Consider the following 24,383-nt stretch of genomic DNA (forward strand, 5'->3'; position numbering starts at 1 on the left):
CAAACTGACTGGCGCCAGGGGAAGAATCAGAGGAAGAGAGACACAACAGGGGGGTCAAAAGAGAAAAGAGCTACAAATTGCAATAATGAAAACCAGTTAATGTAGTTTCCCATTATAGCCTAACATGTGTCCCTTATGGATCTATAACGCATTATTGAGCCTATAGCTCATAACTATCCAATAATACAGAGGCGTAGGTATTAGGCTGCTCATAGCCGCCTATAATCAAAATAATGATGATATTTGTTCTGATATTTTTCATCACTGTCAACGGCAGGCAACAGCAGGAGCAGGTGTGCTGCGTTGAGGTTATTTTCCAGACGTGAAATGTGTTACCATCTTCCTTTACTGGAGGAAGGAAACACTCGTCTGCATGAAGCCACTAATGTAATTTAGCATGGCGTGGCAGCAAGTAGCTGCCTACCCTAATTGAGCAATTGAAGATGTGACATGGTCAGCCATCAATTATAGCGACATATCAAGAACACCAATCTCCGGTTAAATTGATAGCCTGATTGTAATAAATCATTGTTCTTATGCAGATTTCAGTACCCGAAATATCTTCTTGTGTTTTTCTATCCTCGGATGCCTGGACCCCGCAACGGATTTAAAGTGGCTGGACTTTTATTGTTGTTGAGGAAAACAAAACAATGCGTGCGTATTCCAAAGTCAGATGGAGTTGCCAGAAAGACCCCGAAGGAGAAAAAAAACTTGAATCTTAAAACAGAAAATCTGTTTCACGGGAGGGGTTTAACAGGTGTAAACCAAATGCTCTCAGTAAAAAGTGCAATTCCTATCAAAGTATCAATAATACGAAAATCAACTCCTTTCTTAAAGAAAAGTAATAATTCCTACCTGAAAATATTCTTCTACTCCAGACTTCTGTGCGCCTTTTCCACTCTTTTGGTAGCGACAGCATGGTGTCTTTTCAGGGCAAAAAGAAAGGTAGGCCTCGGCCCAGACCTCTAACATTATGTAAATGAGACAAACCTCTCAACCTTGTGGATTACTGAGTCAGAGAGCAGGACCCTGGTCCACAGACCCTCCACATTAGGATCCCATAAAAATCTGGAGCTGGTTAGCCGCAAGCAACGCTCATGAGAGCTTATAGTCCACATTAATATAGTTGTCAATCTAAGTTAACTTTTACATTCAGTGAATGTGATGTGGCAAAGACTAGCGGGAGCGGGACAAACGGACGCGCCAGGGAGCTATGAAGAAGGCCCAGCAAAGGTTTGTTAATACATCTGTCACATTTCTAAAGAAAATCATGTAAATCGCTAAATCTTTTCGCAGCTGATTATATTCATAGTTATTGGACAGAGCTTGTTGCTGCGCGTGTGCACAGAATATAAGCAACCAGCGTATGTGATACATACTGCTAAATATCATACAATATATTCATTTAAATTAACCTACACTGACCTTTTCAGCCCCAAGGAGAATAAGTGGTACCTTGATGTCTGAATGGCAGGGGAAATGTATTTTATTTCCAGAATTACGCACGCGGAAGGTGTGTTACCTTGCGTTACTTGCTTGTCTTCCTTTGTAAATACAGCTTTTCAAAATTCTGCTCGTTGACTTTCTACAGATTAATTAATACACTTGTCAAACTTTTTCGATAATTTCACTTGGAAAAAATATTTCACAAGCTTTTTTAGAATTAGTGAATTACTAACATACAAATTAAAATCTGTAATAAAAGACTGACAACTAAGTGTCCCATCATCCTAAAGGGAGCTGTATGCTAAGCATCGCTCGCCATCAGTGATTCAATCTTCTATATTGTGTGTATCAGTGATCAGACTTGTCCTATAAGGAAATTCTAACCTGTTTTCTAAAATATGACGTGTAAGCCTCCATCGGACCATTTACACGTTGTTAACAAGAACCGAACAACATTTTTGTAGTTTATATCATACAGACAACGTTTTTTTTCGATATCACCCCTGAGCGCCCCCGGCCCCCACTCACCCACCCCCCAACTCTGCACAGCAGATGGACCAAAGCGCCTGGTTGCTGAATTGCTTTTCTCCATCTCGTCCTTGCTAGTTCAATACCCTGAGAGATGTGGAGAGATGGCTGAAGGGCCAGGGTCCTGACCTGCAACCTCAGTCACACACCGGCCGAGTACAAAGTGCAGAAAACATGGGGTTTTATTTAGTCTTGCAGCTCTTAAATCTCGAACTTAACTTTTAACTTTTTCTCTATAATGCGAGTAAAATTTAAACGAAATCCAAAAATGGCACGATTGTCTGCAGTTGTCTCTTTATTTTTCTCTTCGTGCAGGTTGGATTGACTCTGGCAAGTGGAAAAAAGAAAAAAGTCTTAGTGACACGTTAAGAATTACATGATAATTGCCACTAAACTACTATCATAAAACCAAAATCCAGGTTAAAATTTGCGTGCGTAATTTACGCACGACCTATGAACAAGCTTTTTCTTATGTCTTCAGCCCTTCAGTGCACTTCTTACATTTAGAGAGATTTGTTATGAGCCACTCATGAAAATAACATGATGATGCGGTTCCCTAAGGAAGAGATAGACTTATAAAGTACACATTTTGGTGTGGTGTGCTTTAAAGAAGTGTGATTACGCACTAAATTGCGTCCTTTAGGACTGTAATTTTGATCTGTAAATTAGAGGAGAAACATAAATATATTACATTTGAAAAAAGGCAAAGCCATGTGGAGTATTCTTATATTATAAATTGTTTAATGTCAGGCAACAGAAAAAGTGAAAACAATTCTCATAATAATTTATTATCAAACAGTAAACGATTTACTGGCGAAATAAATGTCTGTCGTTCTATAAGGAGTTTTCTTCCAAGATATCGAAACATCTTTTCGGGCGTTTTTACGCACGAAATATAATAAACCTATTTAGTTCTCCGTAAAGCAGGAACGAAACCCCAACTTTGAATACTAACACTGAAGCCACCAATCTTGCTACACCAAGACAAATTCATTGTCTTCTTCACTCAAAACGTAAGATTCAAACCACATCTGTATTGCGCCCGATCCAGTGGCTGAACTGCTGTGGAAATTTGTCGAGAAAATTCCACACCTGCAGTCAGCGTAGCACCATTTAGATCAAATACTTTCTCTCCTCTTAAATCGTCGAGCAGTGTGAGAGTAAAAAGCGGGCAGGTGCATATCTTTCAGCTGCACTACTTGAAACGGTGCGGTTCCTCAGCTAAGTAGGTTAAAGGTCCTCCCAAGTGGAGAAAGTATGTGACAGGCCTCTTGAAGACCGTATTCTTCTGCAGGAGTTTGCATTCATTCACAATTAATGTCGCTTGATGGACGAAATGATGCTAATAGGGCGCCAAAAACAGAATATGGGCTTTTATGGGATGCTGACCATAATCTGACAACTGGGGAAAAAAATGGAAAACTAGAGAATCCAAATTTGTAATAGGCTTAGCGTGTAGAAGTTATTCTGTATAATGTGCAGCAGTTCATTTACTTATTAAGTTACAGTTAAGCTTATAATCATATACTGGGAACTGCACTGACTGTAGGGGAGAGCCTATAACTGGCCAGGTTGCATGTAAGCAGGAAATTGTTTCATAATGCCTGTTTAATTGCTTTAAGCTTGTCAATGTCAAATTGTTAAATTCCTGTCTGTGTCACATGAAAAGAAAAACGAATTTCTTTGAGCTTGAAAGCAACCTTAACAGTAAGGTCATTTAACACCAAAAAAAAAAGTCAGTCTGTATGATACAAAACCAGCTGATGGTAGTACAACCAAAACATTACTTAACTTCTTACTTTATCATTACTTTAAAAACATCAGTTTTGCTGTGAAATTGCACATGGAGTGCAAAGCAGTCAAAGATGTTGGAAATAGTTTGAGGCTTAAGACAATTTCAAACAAAATCAGTGTGCACTGAAGCTGCCAATTGATGATTTGCATTGCAGATAACTCATTTGGTGTCAGTTTATCTTGTTTTATAAATTATTAGACCATGTTTTGATCAGCACAAGACCCGTGTTAATTTTTTCCTAAGAAAACAAAAATAATTTGCCATATGGTCAAGCCATTATGCTTATCAAATATCATTGTGTTCACCAGGATATCCATTTTAATCATAATCTGGGACATATAAAAACATATAAATCATACCGAAACCTCCATCCTGTAATTTTGTTCAAACTATAACTCAAATACATGCTGGGAAGTATGTTGATAATCTTTGATAAACATGAACATGATCATTTTTTAAATAATTTCAGTGAGATTGGTGATCATATTATAAATATGTATAAAAGAAATGAAGAAATAACTAAATACATAAATATATTCTGTAATTCTACACTCTGTCACCTTGATTGATATTTTTTTTAAAAGCCAGTAAATTCCACCTTTCCACGTCTAAAAAACAGAGTTAGCCTTCTGAAATTTTAGGTACTCAGGGTTCTGTGAGTGCCGCTGTCCTCTGCATTGTTTTGAGTGGCAACATTTTAGCATAGCTGCTCTCTTTTGTAACAACAATTTAAAAAAACACAGCAACAGATCAATGCAGATTACCAAGGTTCCAAGGGTACCTGGTTCGTCCACTTCTCTGCTGCATTAATTGTGGCAGCAGTAAGGGCAGGTAAACAAAGCTGTTAGAGAGTATGGTTGTGACTCAACCTCGGCTCACTCTAGCTTTGTCACCTGGTTACTCATATGGCAAAATGCCTCTGCCAGTCTTTCTCTGTGTCTAGTTGCCCTTGGCAGCCAGTTGTTGTGATGAGATGAAGTCTGTTTGATGACATGTCCTGAAATGATCTTTAAAATATAATGTACAACATGTGGTTCACTTCACTGCAGAAAATATACTTATGTTCATTATAGAACATCAATTATAGAGTTTCTAGTCAGTGTTGTCCATGACATAAGAACTGTTTGATCGTCTGTAATGGTGTGTCTTTTTTAAGACAAATTTGCATCACAGATCGAGTATCAAGTTATTTCTGTTAAAACAGGGTGTTGTACAGAGTTAAAGCCAGACTTACTGCAATTGTGACAGTTTATATCAGATATAATTTACATACTTTTGGGTTTTTAAGCAGGTGACAAGGCAAACTGGCCTTTTTCAGGAATTTGCATGCATACTAGGTATTTCCTTTACTTCAGTTCCATTATTTTGCCAGGAAGTTTGAGTTTGGATGTCGTAGAAATAGTTTAGCTGGACGCTATTCTAGCTGTAGACAGTTTCCCATCACCATGTGTGGTAAAAGAAATAATAATAATAATCAAATGTGGTTTTACACCTGAAATGCATGCAAATAGCAGCAATCTGTATGAAGTGTTTCCTGATGTCCATTTATGCCAGGAATTCATTTATTCAGCTTGTTTTCATGTTAACTGTGAAGAGATGCATCTTCTAATCAAAAGTTTCAAAGCACTTTGAGTGCTGTGTGTGGAGACGGAAACTTTTTAAAAGGCCTCAACAATGGAAATGTGAACAGAAGCTGCATATCAATGCGGTATTTTTACCTGTCTGTTTATCCCCACTTTGGGATGCTTTTATCCAGTAGGCCACCTGATAGCCTACCATTATTTATATGAATTCACATAAACACATCACAAAACTACTTTAACTACTTTATTCTGAATGTATTGATCCTGACAGCCACAAGCACATACCACGTGCTGCAATTTAGAATGTAAAGTCAAAGCCCATTTTTACAGTGTAAAAAGATTCAAATTGTCATTTTCACTCGTTTTATTTCCAGAAAATGAGCACTGCCTAAATCAGCTGCTACATGCTGAAGGAGAGTGCTGTTAAAGTGAACCCTCTGAGGGTGAAACATTTTCTGCAGAACTATAAAAATGAGAAATCAAAAACAAATCAAAGTATTGGTATGTTGTAAATTAGTTTAATATCATATTATTAATGGGTGCACAGAGTCACTGTTGTAGTGTTTATTGTACTAGTGCATTTGTATGCAACAGCGTTTCATCAGAATATTCTTTACAAATAATTATTTATGAATGTGCTTAATTCATAATTATCTTTGCCACCTAATTTCTAATGGATTCTGGTGTTGTGGGAATTAATGTTTGCCTTTGTCAAAAAACAAAAACAACAACAAAAAAAAGGTATTATTTTAAATAATACCATCCAAATAATACTGTTTTTCTGTTTTATCCCAGCATTTTCTTATATTGCTTTTTTATATTTATTAGTTTTCATATTATTTTCCTAACTGCCATGGTCATCAACCATTTTCAAAAACACAAAAATAATCTTTACAGATTATTTGTATTTGGAAAACAATTTTAATGTCCTAAATCCTTATTTAGTTTTTGATCAAGATTATAATAGGCCAAGCACAAAAAAGGAGTTATTATGGTTGAGAGACATTTTGTTTTTTAAGAGCTTTTGCTCAAGACCATATTTGGTTTTCCCATGTCGACTTTGCCAAGCAGAACAGAATCAAACCAGTTAGTCAAATGGCTGCTGCTCCAATCATAAAGCAGGTTTCAGCAACAAGAAGTTAGTTAGAAGTTCACTGAAAAGCCTCTAGTTATTTTCATTGGGGACATATTTTAATGAGAACTGTGTGCATTTAACCCCAAGAGTTAGAAAGTTCTATAGTGTTAATTTGACAGATGGTTTCAGTGCAAGTCATATAACTAAAGCAGGAATTCTGTGTGAGATGTTTATGGTATGTTTATGATATGTAGACCATTCAAATTGTGCTGCTTCTCCTAATGATAACATCCACACTTCACAACTATCAAATTATTCACATAATCTATGAGCAATGTACTGCTGGAGTCTTTCAGTATGTCTTCAGTGGCCATCTGAGGAACTGCAGCAGGGGAAAAGAAGTCAAAGTCACTGATGTCCGTTGTCCTAATAATAACCACAGCAACGATGCTGTATGTAAACTTTGCTTTTCTTGATATACTGCAATGGTTTGCTTTCTCTATGCTGTCACAGAGAACACTGTTGTGAGATACAAGAGGCTTTTTGTTAACCGGACAGAGAACTGGAATTTGTGGCAAATCAAATTTAACATAAAATTTGATAACATGAAAACACAAAAATGAACCATTGTGAGGCGGCATAAGGACTTGTCATCAGTGATATGAATCAAGCTACTTTTTGAATTTGTCATGCCGTGTGCGTCTCTTTATCTTTTCATTCATAGCTGTAGAAAAAGAAAATGCATAAGAAGTATATAATTATATTCAAAGGAGGGAAAGGTGTTTTAAAATTCCAAATTTCTGTAAGGTGACATTAAACGCTTCAAACTCTTTTCCTCCTAAACACAACATACTATTTGCCTTATAGCACTCATAAATGGCAGAATGACATATTCCAGTTCAGTTAACACACCTGGTGTAAACAGTGTAATATTGTTCATTGTAATATGTAATATATTTTTAATAAAATAGCTCCAGAATTTGGAAAAGAAAGGGTTGTATAATAGGGAAAGTAAAAGAAAAACATAGCTATGTTAGAAGTGACGATGTTGATGTTAGTGTTGAGTAAATTGTCTGGATGCCTATTTATTTTCGTCAACATCCCATCTTCTCGATGGTGATTTACTGTTTAAGGCTGCCACGTTTTTAATTTTTATGTGTCAATATAAGTTCATAAATTATTGTGAAATGTAAGAATTATCATACAGTCCAAACTCTACCAGCATATTCATTATTAAATTTGTTAGAATGGAATATTTATATAAACCTTTCCATACACACACACACACAATAAGCACACAAATTCTATTCATTTTTAACAAAATCTAAAATAATCATTTGATCAAGCCCTAAAGGTGGAACCGTGCAGTTATGTTAAATATTCATATATTCACATATTTTTGTATGTACAATCAAATCTATGATGATATATTTGCATTACCAGGTGTTATTCTTTGTACGACTTATGCACCTTTACACATCCTACACTTCCCACAATTCCACTGTTCTTTGTTAGACCCAAGAATCTTGGGAGTTGAAGGAAGCCTCCATCATTGTCAGGCAATGGTGCACAAAATATAATATTCTTAATATGTTAGTGCTGAGAGATGCAAAAGCTAATAATAAAATTACACACAAAGTAACAAGTTGTATTATGTTCTTATAGTGTTTAAATCTCTTTGTCTCAGTTCCTGCATGTGACTTTCTGCTGCAGTACAGTAATAACAAGTCTGCCTGAGGCTAATGGCTCTCTTGTTTGTTGGTTTTGTCTCGTCCCGTTTCAGTGGTTCTTTCTCTCTGGAAGGATGTCAGCTCTCTGTGCCTGGCCATCCCTGAGGACGCTTGATGTCATCTTGTCTACCTGATCATTACACTACCTGCGCTCCTCTACAATGCTGCCCTCTCGCTGCTCCGCCACTTGAAATGCTTGGCTGGCCTCTTCTCTGAAACCATCATGAAATTGTGTGCTAAAACGCTGCAGACTGTTCCTCCTCTCTCCTCCCTTCAGCCGTGTGTGCAGGAGCTAGAAAAAGATTCCTCCACTCGGGCGACTGCTGCTCAGTCAAAGGGAAAACACACAAAACATCCTTCAGCCATCTGCCACCGCTCACCTCTCACAGCTTTTCTTTGATTTTCTGATGTTTGAAGTGTATCATATTTCATACACTACAGCAGTATCCAAGTATATGTAATGGACACATACCCAGGTACTTGAAAAAAACTGTTCTGTTTGTAAATGATCTGAGATGATTTATTAGAGTCTACAAATCCGATTTTAACATCATACAAGTTCACTTACTGTGTGTGTTACTGGACACGAGGTAGTAAAGAATCTGTAAAGAGATTATTTTCTGTTTCTCATGGAAATCATGGAAAATTCTCTTTTCAAAATACATTTTACTTATACAACAATCATTTCTCCATGCAGCTACAAATGTAATGTATTCATCACAAGAAATATGATAATGTGGAAGACTGTGTTGTGAACACATCTTTTTAATCAACTAGTGAAGACTTACTTGGAGAATATAACCATATTCAATACTTAATTCATTTAATTTATTTTATTTTTATGTACTCAACAATTACAGCAAAGCACAAATTCAGTATGAGGAAAAAAATCATATAGTAGAACAAAATAGTTAGAATCATAAAAGACAGACATAAAATAGTGCAGCCACTAAAATATAGGAATAAAAACTACTATAATATAAAATTAAGTATAATAGTAAAATGTACAAACTATAATAATAGTTTGTAATATATGTATATATATATATATAATAGATTGTAGACAGGATACATATACATATAAATATATATACTGAATTAATAAATATGTCCAATGATGGGTAAACAGTAGTAAATAAACATATACAGTATAATGTGATGTGTATAGATATAAACAAATAAATATATCTACTGAGATGTAAACAGATTCTTGTAAAAGCAAAAACATCCATATACTGATTCTTTATTCAAGTGGATTCTTCGTTTCAGTGTCATCCATTTGCTTTGTTGCCCTCAAAAGGTACAATAGGCCTTTTGCACTTCACAATAGGAAACGCACAAGTATATATAATAAAACTGTTGTACATGCTGTCTTAATGTCACACCATCATCGTTTATGTTTATAGTATCACCTGTGCCTTTCCTCCCGTGAGAAAGTCAGTTGGCCTACAATGTCAGTACCCGAAAGCATAAGTCGCTGCTTAAATGATGTCCCAAGAACTCTGATAATCTTTTGGATAAGAGAAAGTGTCTGTACATGCAAACAAAATATCCTATCTATCATAATTTCTGAAAATACTGATGGAAATTTTCCTGAAGTAGACTGCGAGAGACTGCGTTCAAATTATGTCTCAATAGGTGTCTCTTATGTGCAGTTCGAGTACCTTCAAATGATCCAGAAGAACAAATGTATTAATTGCAATTTAATAATAATCTTTTTTTTTATTTATTTTTTTACATTAATTACATAACTATAATAAAAATAAAAATAAATGTTTGATAGTTGTTTCTTTCAGTAGTCCTCAGGGATCCCAGTCGATTGTCCTTGTATGTTAAATGTGTGTTTGGATGAGGATTAAAGGATAGATTCAGATTTTTTAAGTCTGTCTTAAAACAATGGTCAGGTGCCCGCTACTAAAGCCTCATATAACCACCAGATGAACTTTGGGATACATTATTTCACCAAACGAGGATTGTGGATTTGGTTTTCCATCACTTATACTGGAGGCACATTAGGAAATGAGCTCTTACTGGCCAGTATGGTCAGAAGGAATGATAATAGAAAGCAGAACCTGTTTCAATGTTCATAAGGGCACCTGGCTGTTGTTTTAAGACAGACTTGAAAAATTGTGAACCTATCCTTTAATGTATACAATATTTAATGTCCTATTTTACACACTTTATTGAATTATATAGGAATTACTGTAACTCAGTAAGGTTAATAACTAACATTGATAGTTGAACATTTTACAAAGTACACCTCACATGTTGAATATATACTAACATGTTGAGTGAAAAATATTTTTGAACATTTTAATTTGGTAATGGTTGGCTGTCTGTCTCAGCAGCGTTCTGGCTCGCATTCATAGTGGAGAGGTAACCGAACACACCCACACACACACAGTAAAGACTTGTGCCTCCTACCTGTCCACTGCACGGTACCTCAGTGCTCTAAAGTGTCTTGCTCAAGACGAGAGCAGCTCAGTGGCATTTGCAGAGGGAGGGGACTCCTCTAACCAGAGATTTCTTTCCCAGGTGTTCCCAGCTCATCCAGGGATTTGACCCACTCACAGATGTGCTTCTGTTATAGGTAGCTGGCCCAGTTCCATTGCATGCTTCACAATAAAAGTCCTAAAATAACTGTGCTTTTACAGTAATATGCCTTTTGTATTTACTGAAATGGTGTCACATTTGTGATAATGTACTTCATGTATTGAATTTTTCAGACAAAAATGCATCCAGTCCAACTGCTACCCTTACTATTTTTCATCTCCTAAAGTAACCAAAATACACTATATGGGTATGTATGTTTCCAACATAGTGGCATTCTCTGGAACTCCTATATACATTATATTATTCATCCTGACCTCCTCATATTTGACATTTGTGCCCCTCAGGTAATTCAAATGAATAAATATCTGAGGTATTATAATGAACCAGTGTACTGTTGAGTGTAAGACACACAACTCAGCACCATCTAATTACCTGGGGGAATTTAAAAACACTGCAGTTGGGTAAAGGTATAATACCACAATGTAAAAATACATACAAATACATACAGCATATCCAAACATTATACCTGCAATAATTGTTTTACCAACATGACAGCAATGGGCTGTCTGATTTACTTTAGAGTCACAAGACATTCATTTTCATAATGGTTAGTTTATTAAGTGTGTTACTGCTTTTTAATACCATAGGTGTTCCTTGCACTGAGGTGAACTACTCCATACACTGTGGTGTGGTGGTTTAAACCACAGCAGTGCATCGTGCATGTTGTGTCTTATTCTGCTAAGTAACTCATTCCATTACAGTGAGATAAATTTAGTAGAATGAAGTGTGCAGTATTTCCTCCTGAAATGTGCAGGAGTAAAGGCAAGTTTCATGAAATTAGCAAGTACAGTACTTGTGTAAATATGCATATATACATATATACAGAATATATAGTATATATAGTATACTATATATAGTTTATATACTATATATATATATATATATAGTTTTGTTATTTGTGCTACATAATACTGTATTCATGTTTTAAATACAATGTGACAAGTACAGGCTGTGATTTAAACTTTATGGCTTCTTTTGTAAAAAATAAGGATTGTCATGGTGGCATTTATTTTATTGGCTAGTCAATTTTATTCATATAGCACATTTTAAAACAACAAACTTTGACCAAAGTTCTGTACAGTTAAAAATACATTCAGATAAATTCAAAATGACAATAAATACATTGTAAAAATACAAAAAGCACAGTGCACAGAAACACATAATGTAAAATAGAATAGAAACAATCATGTATTGATATTTACATTTGTGAAGACTCCAAAGTAAAAGTGCTGGGTTCAAGAATGAATATAAAAATGCCAATAGCAGTGGAAGACCTGGCAGTGAAAGAATAAACTGATCCACAATCTGGGCAACAATGGGAACTTCTTGACCACTCCATGGGATTTTAACAGGAGAGGAGACAGTGGACAGAGAATATGAGGGGCCTGGAGGTACAGGGGGACCGAGAATGTCAGAAACATAAACTGGTGTGAAACCATGCAGAAAAAAACTAAATTAAAAGCACATTTAAAATATTTTGTATTTTATTTGTAATAAGTGGAGCAAGACTAATAAAGGAGACATGGCCTGGCTTCTTCTCTACAGTGAGTAGCCTTGCTGCTTGAATTTTGAAGTACTGTAACTGCTGAGACAAAGCTGACTGACTGACTTTCACACGCTGAAAGCAATTAAAGTAGTCAAGATATAAAGAAATAAGAGCAGGTGAAAAGTCCAAGCATAACCCTCCTAGATATATATTCATATGAATTTCATTAGAAAAAAATTTGTGTCTCTCATTGTGCTGTACCCCAGGGTTTTCATGCCTTACTCAGGTGCAATTGGCACTGGCAGCCATGAATGAGCCATCAGTGATTGATTTGGGGGGATTTTGTAATTTTACTTAATTTGAGTTGATTTTATTCTACAGAGTACCAGTGTCAGAAATCCCAAAAGACGGTGGGCTACGGCATTGTGCTCGTACACTGCTTTTTTGATATGTAAACATTGCCAGTGGGTTTTATCTGTGACGTTTAGAAGATCAATAAGTTGAAATTTATTGCTTAAATCTCACATATCATAAGGAGCATAAAGACTGAATGTGTTACATTTCAATTAAGTCAGACAGAGCATTGCTCAGTCATATTAAGATATGGAACTTTATTGTCCATTACAATACATTGAAATGGAAATTTGCCTTTGGCATTCTGGCAAATACAGACAGTATTGAAATACTGCACATATTCATCAAAGCAAGTCCACAAAAAGTAATATCATGGAGAAGCTTTTTGTTTTATTCATTTTACATTCAGTGAAGTTAAGCTCCAAAAGACATTATAAATTCACCACAGGGTACAAGTGCACAAACACATGATAGGCACAACTTGCTACACATATTTTACATCCTCTTTAAACAGGAAGCTAATTAGGCAACTTGAATTGGTAAAACACGTTGCTGCCACATTGTTGCTCTTTGATCATCACGCATGCTGATTGAAGCATGTCTGAAACAGATGACGGCTGGTTGTTATCAGGCTCAAAGCCCCAGGATCCATTTGCAGTGCTGGCATCTCAAGCACCTCATGTTCATCCTCTGAAGAAGGTGAGACAATCCATTAAGTGAAAGGCATAAACACTCAACTCTGGGAACCTGATTGTTGGCGCTGTCCCCCATCCAGCCCATCTGACTGCAGCGGACTGTGGGTTTTATACAAGACAATTCAAGTCCTAAGATGGAACATTGAGAAAGAGAAGACAAAGGGAAATAAGACCATATGGCACTTTGCATTTCATAACACAGCAGCACAACTTTTAATAGAAGAACTCACAGATGCAAGAGACAGAGGACTTTGAGCCGAGTTGGCTCAAAATATTAATTATAATGCATTGTTAGTATAAATTTACCTGCAAGAGATAGAAAATGTTCATCAATTTAAATGCAACATTATCTACATCATCAAATTTTATAAATTAAAGACGTGAACATTAATTTTTCGGCACATGACATGTTTGTCATATGTAATTTTTGGTCCTCTTCTTTTAGCTTTTTAAATGAAAAGGGGAAACAATTACATTAATAACAATGACATGAAACCACATGAATATATCTGATCTTGTACATAAATTAGAAAGTAAACACAAATTTGTGTATCAATGATATTAGTTCCCTCTTGTTTGGTTTAATTTAGTTCAACTGCACAATGACATTGAAAGTCTAAAACGTCAAATTGAACAAAAGCAACTGAATGAACATGTCTCCTTAAATGCAAAATTGAAAAAGAAAACTGAACAATTTGTGTGAAATTCAAACATAATGTAGACACTGGCACTAAATTGATCCACTTTTTTTCTTATTTAAGCTTTCTTTCAGGAAAGTCTTATCACTCCTTTAAAGTGCATTGATATGACAGCATGAGAACCACTTAGTATACCTGAACTGTTACTTTTTTTTAAGAAATAGTCATGGGTGAATGGTTATATATAGCCTATAAATATTTGTTCCAGTCACGGACCAGAGTTTGCACACCGATCAGGAGGAAACTGAATGAAACAATTCTGCTTGACATTTAGTTATCAATAGCTCTCAACAACCTTTTTTCACTGACTGTTGCGTTCTTTTGTCATTGACGAGAGAAGAGAAATAGATGGACTATCAACTGTACACTATGAAATCTACCATTCGGTATAATTAAATGTATAATGAAGCTATGGCACCGGTGACATTGATACATACAGTGTATCATAACCTTTCAAATGTTAATTATGACCATTCTGTGCATTATAAGCCCACTCTGTAGAAAAAGATGGACCAAAATGAAATGCCAGCATGATTTTCTGTAGTCCTTTATTTCATTTACCATACTGATTACATTTTTACATGGCTGTAGTCATGGAATACTAGTAGACAGATGGAGTAAGGTACCTGGGAAGAAAAACACTCCTTCTCTGTCTGAGCACTCACTCTACCAGATCAGATCATGGCAGTCTCAGTGTGTACTCTGCAGACTCTGCTGTTTTTCTTAATCTCAGCATTCAGCAAAGTCAAGAACCTTGACGCTTACTCCTTTTTTTTTTTTACAAAATGACTCCAAACTGGCCGCCGATTATCTGCAGTGCTTTAAACTCAGACCTACCACTACCACAGTTTAAACAAAACTGCAATATCAGCGTCTCCCACAGCAAAACACTGCTGCATGTTTTGTCTTGTCCAAGGAAGCAAGAATGGAAGCTAAACACACATCTGTTTATTTCAGTGTGATAAGATCCTGTTCTGTGACTCTGTCAAATATTACTGTAAGGATTTCAGCATTCAGAAAAATGTCACAAAGGATTTTTGACAGAATGTGTTCCTCAGTCCTGTCCTCAATTTCAGATATTGTACATGAGAGGAGCTAAAAATCTGCCCCGTTATACTCGTAACAAAAGAAGCTTGTGAAAAATCTTTACATGGAGACAAGGACGCTTAAGCAAATGGGTTCTGTGTTTCCTCTCTCAGCCATGTTTTCATGCATGTGAAAGAACAACACTGTACACTGCTGATGAGGAAAAGGAGCTAAAAGCGAGTGCTATAACACCTCAGAGAGAGATAATTGTAAAACCAATTGAACAATATTGTAAGGATGTTTATTTACTGGATACATGCAAATGATTCAAATGATACATGTCATACAGATGTAAAATATGAGGTATATATAAAACACTGCATGACACAATAGTTTTATGATCATAGCTTTACTGACTGTTATTCTCCCCCTTTCAATTTTACACACTAAATTTTGTCTTCTTATATTTACCCACTAAATTAAATTCAACTGCCAAATGAGCATCAAGATTTTGTTTTGTAAATTTTCTCGACAGAGATAGAGGGGATTTATTAGTGAGCAATTATTCCATAAATTACATATATGAAAGAAGATCTAGAAATTGTGAATGCATTTGAAAAAAACACAGTGCAATGCTGATTATGAATTTAACTTATTTGTCATGAAATAAAACCTGTTGCAGGCATAGACTGTTTTATAGTTTATCTTTGTTAACCATTCACAGTATAAATGACTATTCTTTGCTTCTGAATTGGATACAATTCAAAGGGGAGGTAACAAAAAAGAATCCTGTTTTTATTAAACAAAATAAAAAACAACATGACAGATGTTGGAGATGCTCAAAGATGCCGCAGCGGGTATCTTCCTCTTTTTCCTTGAACTGTCATCAAGCTGCAGCTCTTCTGTTTCTTCCCTGCTTTAACCACAGATAGCTGGTGTGTGTCAGTCAGCTCTCAGCTCACCAGGTTCTTCTCATGCAGATGGGAGGCTGATGTGAACAATGCTCTGTAGATGCTCCGTCCCACTGAGTAAACTTGTGGATTCGCTGTGTGTGGACTGGCTGTGGTTCACACAGCACCATATGCACCCTAATAAACTCCTGCCACCTGCACAAATACACACACATTGCTGATGTCAGCAGCAACTAGAAAGCAGGCTGGTGATTAATTTGGAGATATTTTAATGAGATTTTTGAGATGATACTTTTCCATTTCTATCTTTTTTCCCCCACAAATACATTAAACCAAACACAAAATCCTTGACCAGTATTTAAAATATTATTATCTGGTTATGATGCTGTTGTAATGTGCAGATGTGTTGTTCTTTCTGTGTATTTTCCTCCTCACACACCAGCCATATTAATGTGGTAAAAACTCTTGCAGATTAAAGCAATTCTTTCCCTCCTTTCTCACTCCTCCTCCATCATGTTCAGCGTCCCTCCACCCCCCGCTGGTGCAGCTTTCTAACCCAATGAGGCCCCCTACAGGCGCAAGCTCACTGATGCTGAACTGAGCAGGTGCATAAAGATGGTAGCCTTTTATTTTGTCATTTGACCCATTTTGCAGTGCTTTGCATACTTCTGCTCCGCATGAGGAGATGATGGTTCTCAGGCACTTTGCAGCCTGGAAAGTAAGTCTACACAACTGCAGGACGTGATAGACATTTAAAATAATACAAGCTAGTAGATTCTAGATGTGATTATAAGTAAGAAATATTTTGTTTTTAAAGAGAGCCATTTGCCCCCACAGATATTCTGGTTGACCTTGTTCGTGGGTGCTCCAAGAGAATATTTGTGGTCGTTTTTGTTGGATGTGATGCCTTTTACAAAAGGTACAGCTGTCTTTGATCAGTTCTAACATAGAAATAGCAGTGATAAGGATTCAGTTTTTCATATTGCCGAGGACATTTGACTCAAAGTCTTCTTTGTTGTCAAGGACACTGATTGAGCTAAGACTTTCCTTGGAAAACCTCACTTCAGCTCTATTGTTCACTTTCACTGAAGTGAATTAATCTGTACCATATTTGTCCCCCTATCCAATTGCGCCACACCGTGGAAATACCCAGTCTCTCTCTCTCTCTCTCTCTCTCTCTCTCTCTCTCTCTCTCTCTCTCTCTCTCTCTCTCTCTCTCTAAGTTTGGAATGGATGGATACTGCTAATTGCCTGTGGACTGTTTACATCGAGTCTAGTTTGTTTTCAAGAGCGATATGATTATGCTCTCAAGATCCATAACAATGTCATAAACCGCAATCATGCACTTAAAAAGACAGTCAAGTTTGCTGGGATGTCTGCTCATTTAAAAAAAAAAGAGAAAAACACGTTAATTCCAGCAGTTGGAATATAATTTTGTTGCAGTAATTTGTAGTGCTGGAATTAGATGAAGTTGGACTGTTTAGACATTTGCAGGTATAAAAAAAAAAAAGCTGCATGACGCCTACTGCAGACCTCTGCTTCCATCTTGTGGCAGCTCGGCGCAACAATTCCTGCTCTGCCTCTCCCTCCCTCCATCACTCTCTCTCTCTGTTTAATATCGGCACTGTGGCGAATCTAATCTGGATCTCCTTTAAGGCAATAAAACCCAGATAGCTTCCTTTAAATGAAAAGCACCGCTTATTATAGCTTTGAAATCCTCGTTTATTTGGCGATGTGCATGATAGAAAAATGATTCATGTCGAGGTTCAAATGGGCAGGATGACGAAGATCCATGGTGTCCCAAGTGCATATTTCCTCAAGTATTGTATTCCCAGGTATATAATAGTGTTATCCACGCAGGTTGAACTATGCTGCACGCCAAGATGCTTGTTTTAATGTCGCCTGCTTTATCCCTTCAAGCAGCCAAAAGCAATTTCCGATAAATCTGACCCTGTTGCTGAGCTGGTGGAGGGGTAGTGTAATTTTCTGGTGCGTTAATGACAAAACATGGCTGCAAAGCGAATATTGGTCACCGTAAAAGTTTACCATAAACGGGTTTACTCGGCTAACGTTTTTATTTTGGCTTTATTTTGGCGGTAAACACAACAGGGCATTCCAGGATGCACGGATAAATCATTTGAATTGAGCTAAAAAATGCCTTTAAATCTGCAATAAATATGAAAAGAAAAGAAGCAAAGATCCAGATTCGGGTTTTTTTTTTTTTTAAATATAAAAGATATAATGAGATGCAAAAAAAATCTAGAAAAATAAATGTACAATAAAATATGATATTTAGAAATACAAAAGCCCTTTTCATAAGGTAATTCCAACGGCAGTAGATCTTGGCGCATTTGTCCACTAAACACCTGCAAATATCCCCACTTTTTGTTCCCATGGAAAAACATCTGCATCCCACAGCATCACTCCCAGATCATCGGATTCACGAGATAAAATTAGAATGCAAGTGGGAGCTTTAACATTTACCTCTTAGATGAATCACTTGTACTATTTGCATGTTTCTGTAATTGGTACCAGCATGAAAGGCGCCTTGGTATAGAAGAGTACCATGCTGGCGTAAAATCTAGGAAAGATTTGGTGAAATCTTTAATTGGTGCAGAACATGCACAGTGGCTCAGTTTCACACCTGATCCGGAAATCAATAAATGGATGAACTATTTTTTTTTCCATGTGTCTATTTTAGAAATTAGCCTACGCATACCAGCGGGACTCAAAGCAAACAAGGAAGAACACTGTCCAGTATTAAAAATAGTTTTTGCGCTGTGACGAGAGACTTTTGAGGACAGACAATAATCGGCCTTTCACTTTGGAGAATGGGGGAGAGAGGGAAAAGAGAAATGAGAAGGCTGTTGTTGGCATAGCTCTATCAAGGAAGAAGGACTCCCTGTTATCTGTGAATGGGGCTTCTTTTTTTGACCAGAATAGATATAGCACGAATTTTTAATTCGTTTTTCTTTGAGAGACAACAATGCTTTATTTGAAAGCTTGATACAATTTGGGGCTTGTAAGAGATCCTTTTCTCCTTGTCCGAGCCCAGCTGCCCATATGGGATACAACGTGTGCAGCAAAGATCACAATGGCACCAAGTGACAGGCAGGACAAAAAGCCCAAGGATGCGTCTCCCTGACTCTGAACAGCACCAAGAAACTCAGTCAGTCTCTCTATCTACACTGTCTGCATCCCCACTCCTGCTGCTCGTTAACATGCACGCCTCTGACATCCAGCAAAACCAGGCCTGGGCTTTTGTCTCTGTGTTGTGTGGTGTTTACTGTATTATGCAATGATAGAGTCACAAAACTGCCTCATCAGAAAGAAACACAATCTGAGGCAAAGAGCCAAGACACAGCCTCGACGTTTTTTTCTTCTTCTCCTCATTAAGTTTTAAATGTTGGTGTTGTTTTTAAAGAAAGATTTTGTTAAGTTTTATTTTAAAGAAGCCAGAATAGCAGCAAGAGTTCATTAAAATCCAATCACACACCGCCAATCCTTTACCACCGCCTTTTGCAGCACACTGTAAAAATCCCCGTCTCATATCACATTTCTCCTCTCATCGATTCCCCATAATAACTGCGCTATAAGCGATTATTGGCACGGCTATAAGCAACGCTGTGTGTTTCTTGTGTATCGACAAAGGCATAAAAAAACGAAAACTACGAGGAAATTGCTGATTTATTTGACCTACAAGCTCAACCAGTGGTGAGACACAAAACCTTTCTGTCAGGGACAAATTGAGTCTGTGTCGCCCACAAAAGCAGTAGCCCCTTGAGACTCAATTCTGTAAATAATTAGCAAATCTGCCCAATTTAGCTGTTTGTTCAGCGATGATAGGGGCGACTCGAACATCTGTTGAAAGATTTTTGTCCCGGGACAAACAAAATGCATAGATTTTTCTACTAGGTTATCATATTTACCCAAGATATTGACTGGAGTCTGATAATCCGCAGTGCGCTGCGGAGCTCTGGGGAGCCATTTGTGCTTGTTTTGGTTCCACCTTAAAGATCATGGTAAACTAACAGGGCAAACTATATTTTAATGCGGAATATCATTGCTAACGCGTTATGTGATCACATAAAAAATAGCTTTATTAGGTGGTTAAAGCCCCTCAAAGCCGTGCCTATTTTAGTTGACCGCTGTTAAACAAAGAAGGCTAGCGACTCATTGATTATTCCTGCTCTATTTGCAGTTTAGCGCTTAACAAGATAACAAAACATTTATTGCATTAAACGATTTTTTCCCCCCACGGTCTACCACTTTACACCCAAGGCTGGGAGTGGTTGGGGATGCTGACAAAAAGGAGAGCTTTTGACTCAAAAGCTTCTTATGTGGAGAAGCCCTCTTATATTAAGTGAGTGGATTTTAGTCCCGTTTCACAAGTGACTTTAGGCTCTTTATTAGTGAGGTGTTCGGATTCAGAAGAAAATATTCTCCGGATTAAATTTGCTTAGAAAGAAAGGACTGAAGTGCGCTGGAGATTTATTCCCAGAGTCAAGCTCCATTCTGTGCCACAATGTAGTGTTTGGCTCCCCGACTTCATTATGATGTTTAGCGATGCCTTTTCAAAGATGATCAAATCAAATAGGACACTTATATAAACCAAACCCTTATTTCAGAAACACAGCATTTTATTTTAAAAGCCTTATTTAAAAAATTTGGAAAAAATTTGATATTTAGTCATCAACGCGCGGCTGCACTGTTATTTACATGACACGGCAGTCATAACGTTTTGCCAAAAATCACTCCCTCATTTTTAATTTAATTTGTAAATATATATATATATATAGGCCGATCTTCAGCTTTACGCCCCCGAAAACTCTCTAGGTTTTGCAAACATGTGCCACAAAATATTTACAGGAAATAAAAACAAAAGGAAAATAGCTGAAAAGTTGCCAGTGTTTATTCATGGCCATAAATATTTTTTCGGTCCATAAAAGAAGCAAGAAATTAAAATTTCTATAATTATAAAGTGGTTTGTACGTGCTGATAATAACACGAAGGGACAAAAGGAAAAAAAAAAGAGGAAAACATCTCTACAACCAACACACAACATACTTTACAAAAATTTCACAAGAAGAGCATTGACATTCTTAATAAAATCTATAAGGGAGAGGTTTGGACCCAGTTCTCTTAACGAAAACATGTAAACACGGCGCACACATGAGCCCCGAATAAAAATGGTAGTATATATATGAGTCAAGCTGCAAAAATGAAAAGTCTTTTGTTTTTGTGTTTTATTTTTTTTTCTTTGCTTTGTGGTGAAACTCCCTATCGTGCCTCGAAGCCAAGTCTCTATAATTTCTCTCACCAAGTCCACTGTTGCGTTTGCACCAAGTGATGTGCTGTGGGGAACTGTGGCGTGGCCGCGGCGCTGTACTGCGCGTTATACTGCATGTGTTGGAGTGACTGGGCACTATAAGCCGAGAAGGGGATCCCGGCCTGAAAAGTGGCCGCCAAGTCCTGAGCTTTAAGAGTGTGACAAGGCTTTCCATCCCTGACTAAGACGGGCACGGCCACCCGCCTGGGAGAAGGGAGATGGGTCACTTCCATACCTTTCTCGGCCCGGGCTCTCTTCATCTTATACCGGTGGTTCTGGAACCAGATCTTCACTTGGGTCGGGGTGAGGCGGATCAGGCTGGCCAGGTGCTCCCTCTCCGGGGCGGACAGATACCTCTGCTGCCTGAAGCGGCGCTCCAGCTCGTAGGTCTGCGCCTTGGAAAACAACACCCTCCTTTTCCGCTTCTTGCCGGAGTCGCTGCCGCCGCTGCTGGAGGTCTCCTTGTCGTTGTCCGGCGATTCGTCGTCCGCGGACGGCTCCGGGGACTTGGCCGAGTCCTGAGAGCTGGCGGATAGGCCGTGCACTGCGGCAAGAAACGGGAGAAACACTGTCAAAATGTTATGTTGTAAAGTTCTTAGAGACATTTATAAAAAAAAAAAAAAAAAAAAAAAGCTCAAGCCATCATCAATCAAAAGTTTAGATGCATTTGGTAATTAATTGAGCTGCTGCGTAACAGGAAAAATAACCTGTTAATGACTGAGCACCTGTCAGTTACTCAGAGATATACAAGATATGTCATATTTTTTAAAGACATAAGCAATAAAACACCAGGAACTTTTGTCTAATTTGAACTTTCAGGCGTGATTTTGAAGTGGAGAGCACCAAATAAAAATACTTCAGCCCCAAATGTGCACAAGCAGAGCGACTCAGTAAAGCATTAAAAGGTGCATTGTCTGCCCCACAGAATGCTGTCTTATTTTTCACACCGTGCTTATACTCTGAATAACTCACAGCCTCCGTGTTTATCCGCGGTGCTTTATCGATCAAATTCTTAACAATGCACAGTGCGCTGAGCTTAAAACACTGCATGCATTTACTGAGCTGCAAACGCCTCAAGACGAGCACGGTGCATAAAAAATGAATGCTGCACGCCACCCAAGGGCATCGTTAGGGTGGAAAAGGAGGCTGCATGTCATCAATTATGGCTTAATGTAACCGCATAGCTTGGAAATATCACATAAGTCATTATCAGCAAGATCTAGAATGATTCTTAGACTCTACTTACATGAATATTGAATACTGTCCGTAGTAGCAAGCCATCGTGTGTAAGGATTGTCACTACTGTCATAAAAGGGGTTCTTTAAAGGCAGATTTTGAACGTTTTCAAGAGGACTTTGCACCAAAACTCCAGTGTTTTTTGTCGTGGACGTGGTCTCCGATCCCTCCGTGTCTTCCTCCGCTCCGGTGATAGATCCTTCTTCGTCATTTGTGTCAGGAAGGTCCAAAATGTCCTTTACAGAAAAGCCCGTCTTTGTGTTGGTCAACGACATATTCTGGTGGGGGGGGAATATGCAGGGAAAAGTTGCTGCACCAGCTTCTCGGACAATCCGCTGTTTTGAAACAAAAAAAAAAGAAAAAAGAAAAAGAAAGCAGAGGCGATGTTTCAGGAAAAATAGGATGAGTAGCCTAAGAGTCGCTCTACGCTGAAGTACAGTCAAAGCAGCCACTGTGGATAACCATTGCCTAAGCAAGTAGCAGTGGATTCAGTGTCTGTAAGTCCAGGAAGAATGCCAAAGTGGCTGAAGTGCTATATGTGGCTCATGGATACTGTGCTACTGCTGGGTGCTAGAGGGAAATAAGCCATTACCTTGTCCGATCAGTCCATATAAGGTTGGTCTCAACACATGAACCTGCAGTGAAAAAGCATTAAAAAACGCGAAAGGTTGGCCACGTGTGGGCGGGTCTTAGGAGTCAAGTGGATGAAGACAGTGTTTGCAGATGTGAAATTGTGGGTTTTGGGGAGATCCGAGCCTCTACCATTGGTGCTTCAGAGCATGATGAGTGGTATAACGTGTCAATTAATTACAAAGACGGGGAGGGCCTTTTTTACACCCTATTTACATACAAAGAACCTCCAAGTAGCTTTATACTCACAATACTTAAAAAGCCCGTTTTAACAAATTGCTCCCACTGAAGCTTTTGCTTTTTTGCTTTCCTCACAAATATATTCATACAAAAAAAAAAAAAAAAAACACATTTTGGGGTTCGGTGCACAAAGTTATTCTTTGTTTTTAGGAATGGGAACCACGAGGAAGAGCGTCTATTGTTCAAATATTCGGGGATAATTTATGTAAACCTTTTGTGTCAATATTTTTGCCATGGCTTAAGGACAAGAGGCTGTGTTGAAACTGAAGCAGGACTCTGTTTGTTTGAAAACGCTAAGCAAGTATTTAAGACATTAGGCCTATCCAAATGTGATACTGATAATGGAGACTATAAAACCAACAATAACAATAGCAGTAATAATAATAACACAATTAATAATAATAATGATAATAAAATTACCAATAATAATAATAATAATCATAATAATATTAACAACCCCTGTCTAATAGCGTATCTGTCCAGGCTCACAATATAAAACAATAGAGGCCTAAATCTGTTTTTTTTTATTAGTTTATGTATACATGTCCTGTATACTTTATCATGCAATTATACTGTTATAAATTAAACATTTTATTTTGCATTTTTTCTCAATAAATCTCTTTAGTTTCATCATGGCATCAAATCCTAATATTTGTTTTCTGCTTGTGTAGAGCCCCCTTTAAAGTGCTCCATCTTGCTTTTTTTTCTGTGGAGATCCGAGTATCATTGTTGGTTACTTTATTTTCCTCCCCTTCAAGACTTTCCCTTTCGTTCTCCTCCCTCTGCCTCCTATCCAGTATGTGATGTGGGTGACAATGTTTCACGTTTTTTAGCAAGTCCTCTGCGCATCCTGGGTGGTCGGACCCGGGCAAACACAAATACAAACCGATTGCTAAGCTGCAGACAATGGGGGAAATGTAGACAAATGTCCGGGTCCTGTTGGAAGCTTTTGTCCGGCCGCAGTTTTTGCATTTATTTCAGGGGCGAAATAATAGATGATTGACGCCC

At 37.6% G+C, this 24,383-nt stretch overlaps 1 protein-coding gene and 1 long non-coding RNA gene across 8 annotated transcripts in view; one reads left to right on the plus strand and one right to left on the minus strand.

Moving 5' to 3' along the window:
- Positions 1-1,055: 1,055 nt before the first annotated feature.
- Positions 1,056-10,798, plus strand: LOC127361470 (uncharacterized). The gene is made up of 2 exons (XR_007884288.1): positions 1,056-1,233; positions 8,211-10,798. It is a non-coding gene; the product is annotated as an uncharacterized LOC127361470 (long non-coding RNA).
- A 1,060-nt stretch (positions 10,799-11,858) lies between these two features.
- nkx2.2a (NK2 homeobox 2a) overlaps positions 11,859-24,383 on the minus strand; it is a 43,935-nt gene continuing 31,410 nt past the window's right edge. For 3 of the 7 annotated variants that reach the window (XM_051395589.1, XM_051395592.1, XM_051395567.1), the window contains 2 exons: positions 22,516-22,840; positions 20,835-21,837 (listed from right to left, as the gene is read on the minus strand). In XM_051395589.1, the coding sequence (XP_051251549.1) occupies positions 21,257-21,837; positions 22,516-22,780 (846 nt within the window). In that variant the 5' untranslated portion in view covers positions 22,781-22,840 and the 3' untranslated portion in view covers positions 20,835-21,256. Of the gene's footprint in view, positions 13,435-14,534; positions 16,136-20,834; positions 21,838-22,515; positions 22,841-23,097; positions 23,438-24,383 lie in introns of those variants that run through there. The other 4 variants (XM_051395581.1, XM_051395605.1, XM_051395599.1 and 1 more) reach the window with 4 other exon arrangements.

Source organism: Dicentrarchus labrax, unplaced genomic scaffold, assembly GCF_905237075.1.
Source record: "Dicentrarchus labrax unplaced genomic scaffold, dlabrax2021, whole genome shotgun sequence".
NCBI classification, from domain to species: Eukaryota; Metazoa; Chordata; class Actinopteri; family Moronidae; genus Dicentrarchus; species Dicentrarchus labrax.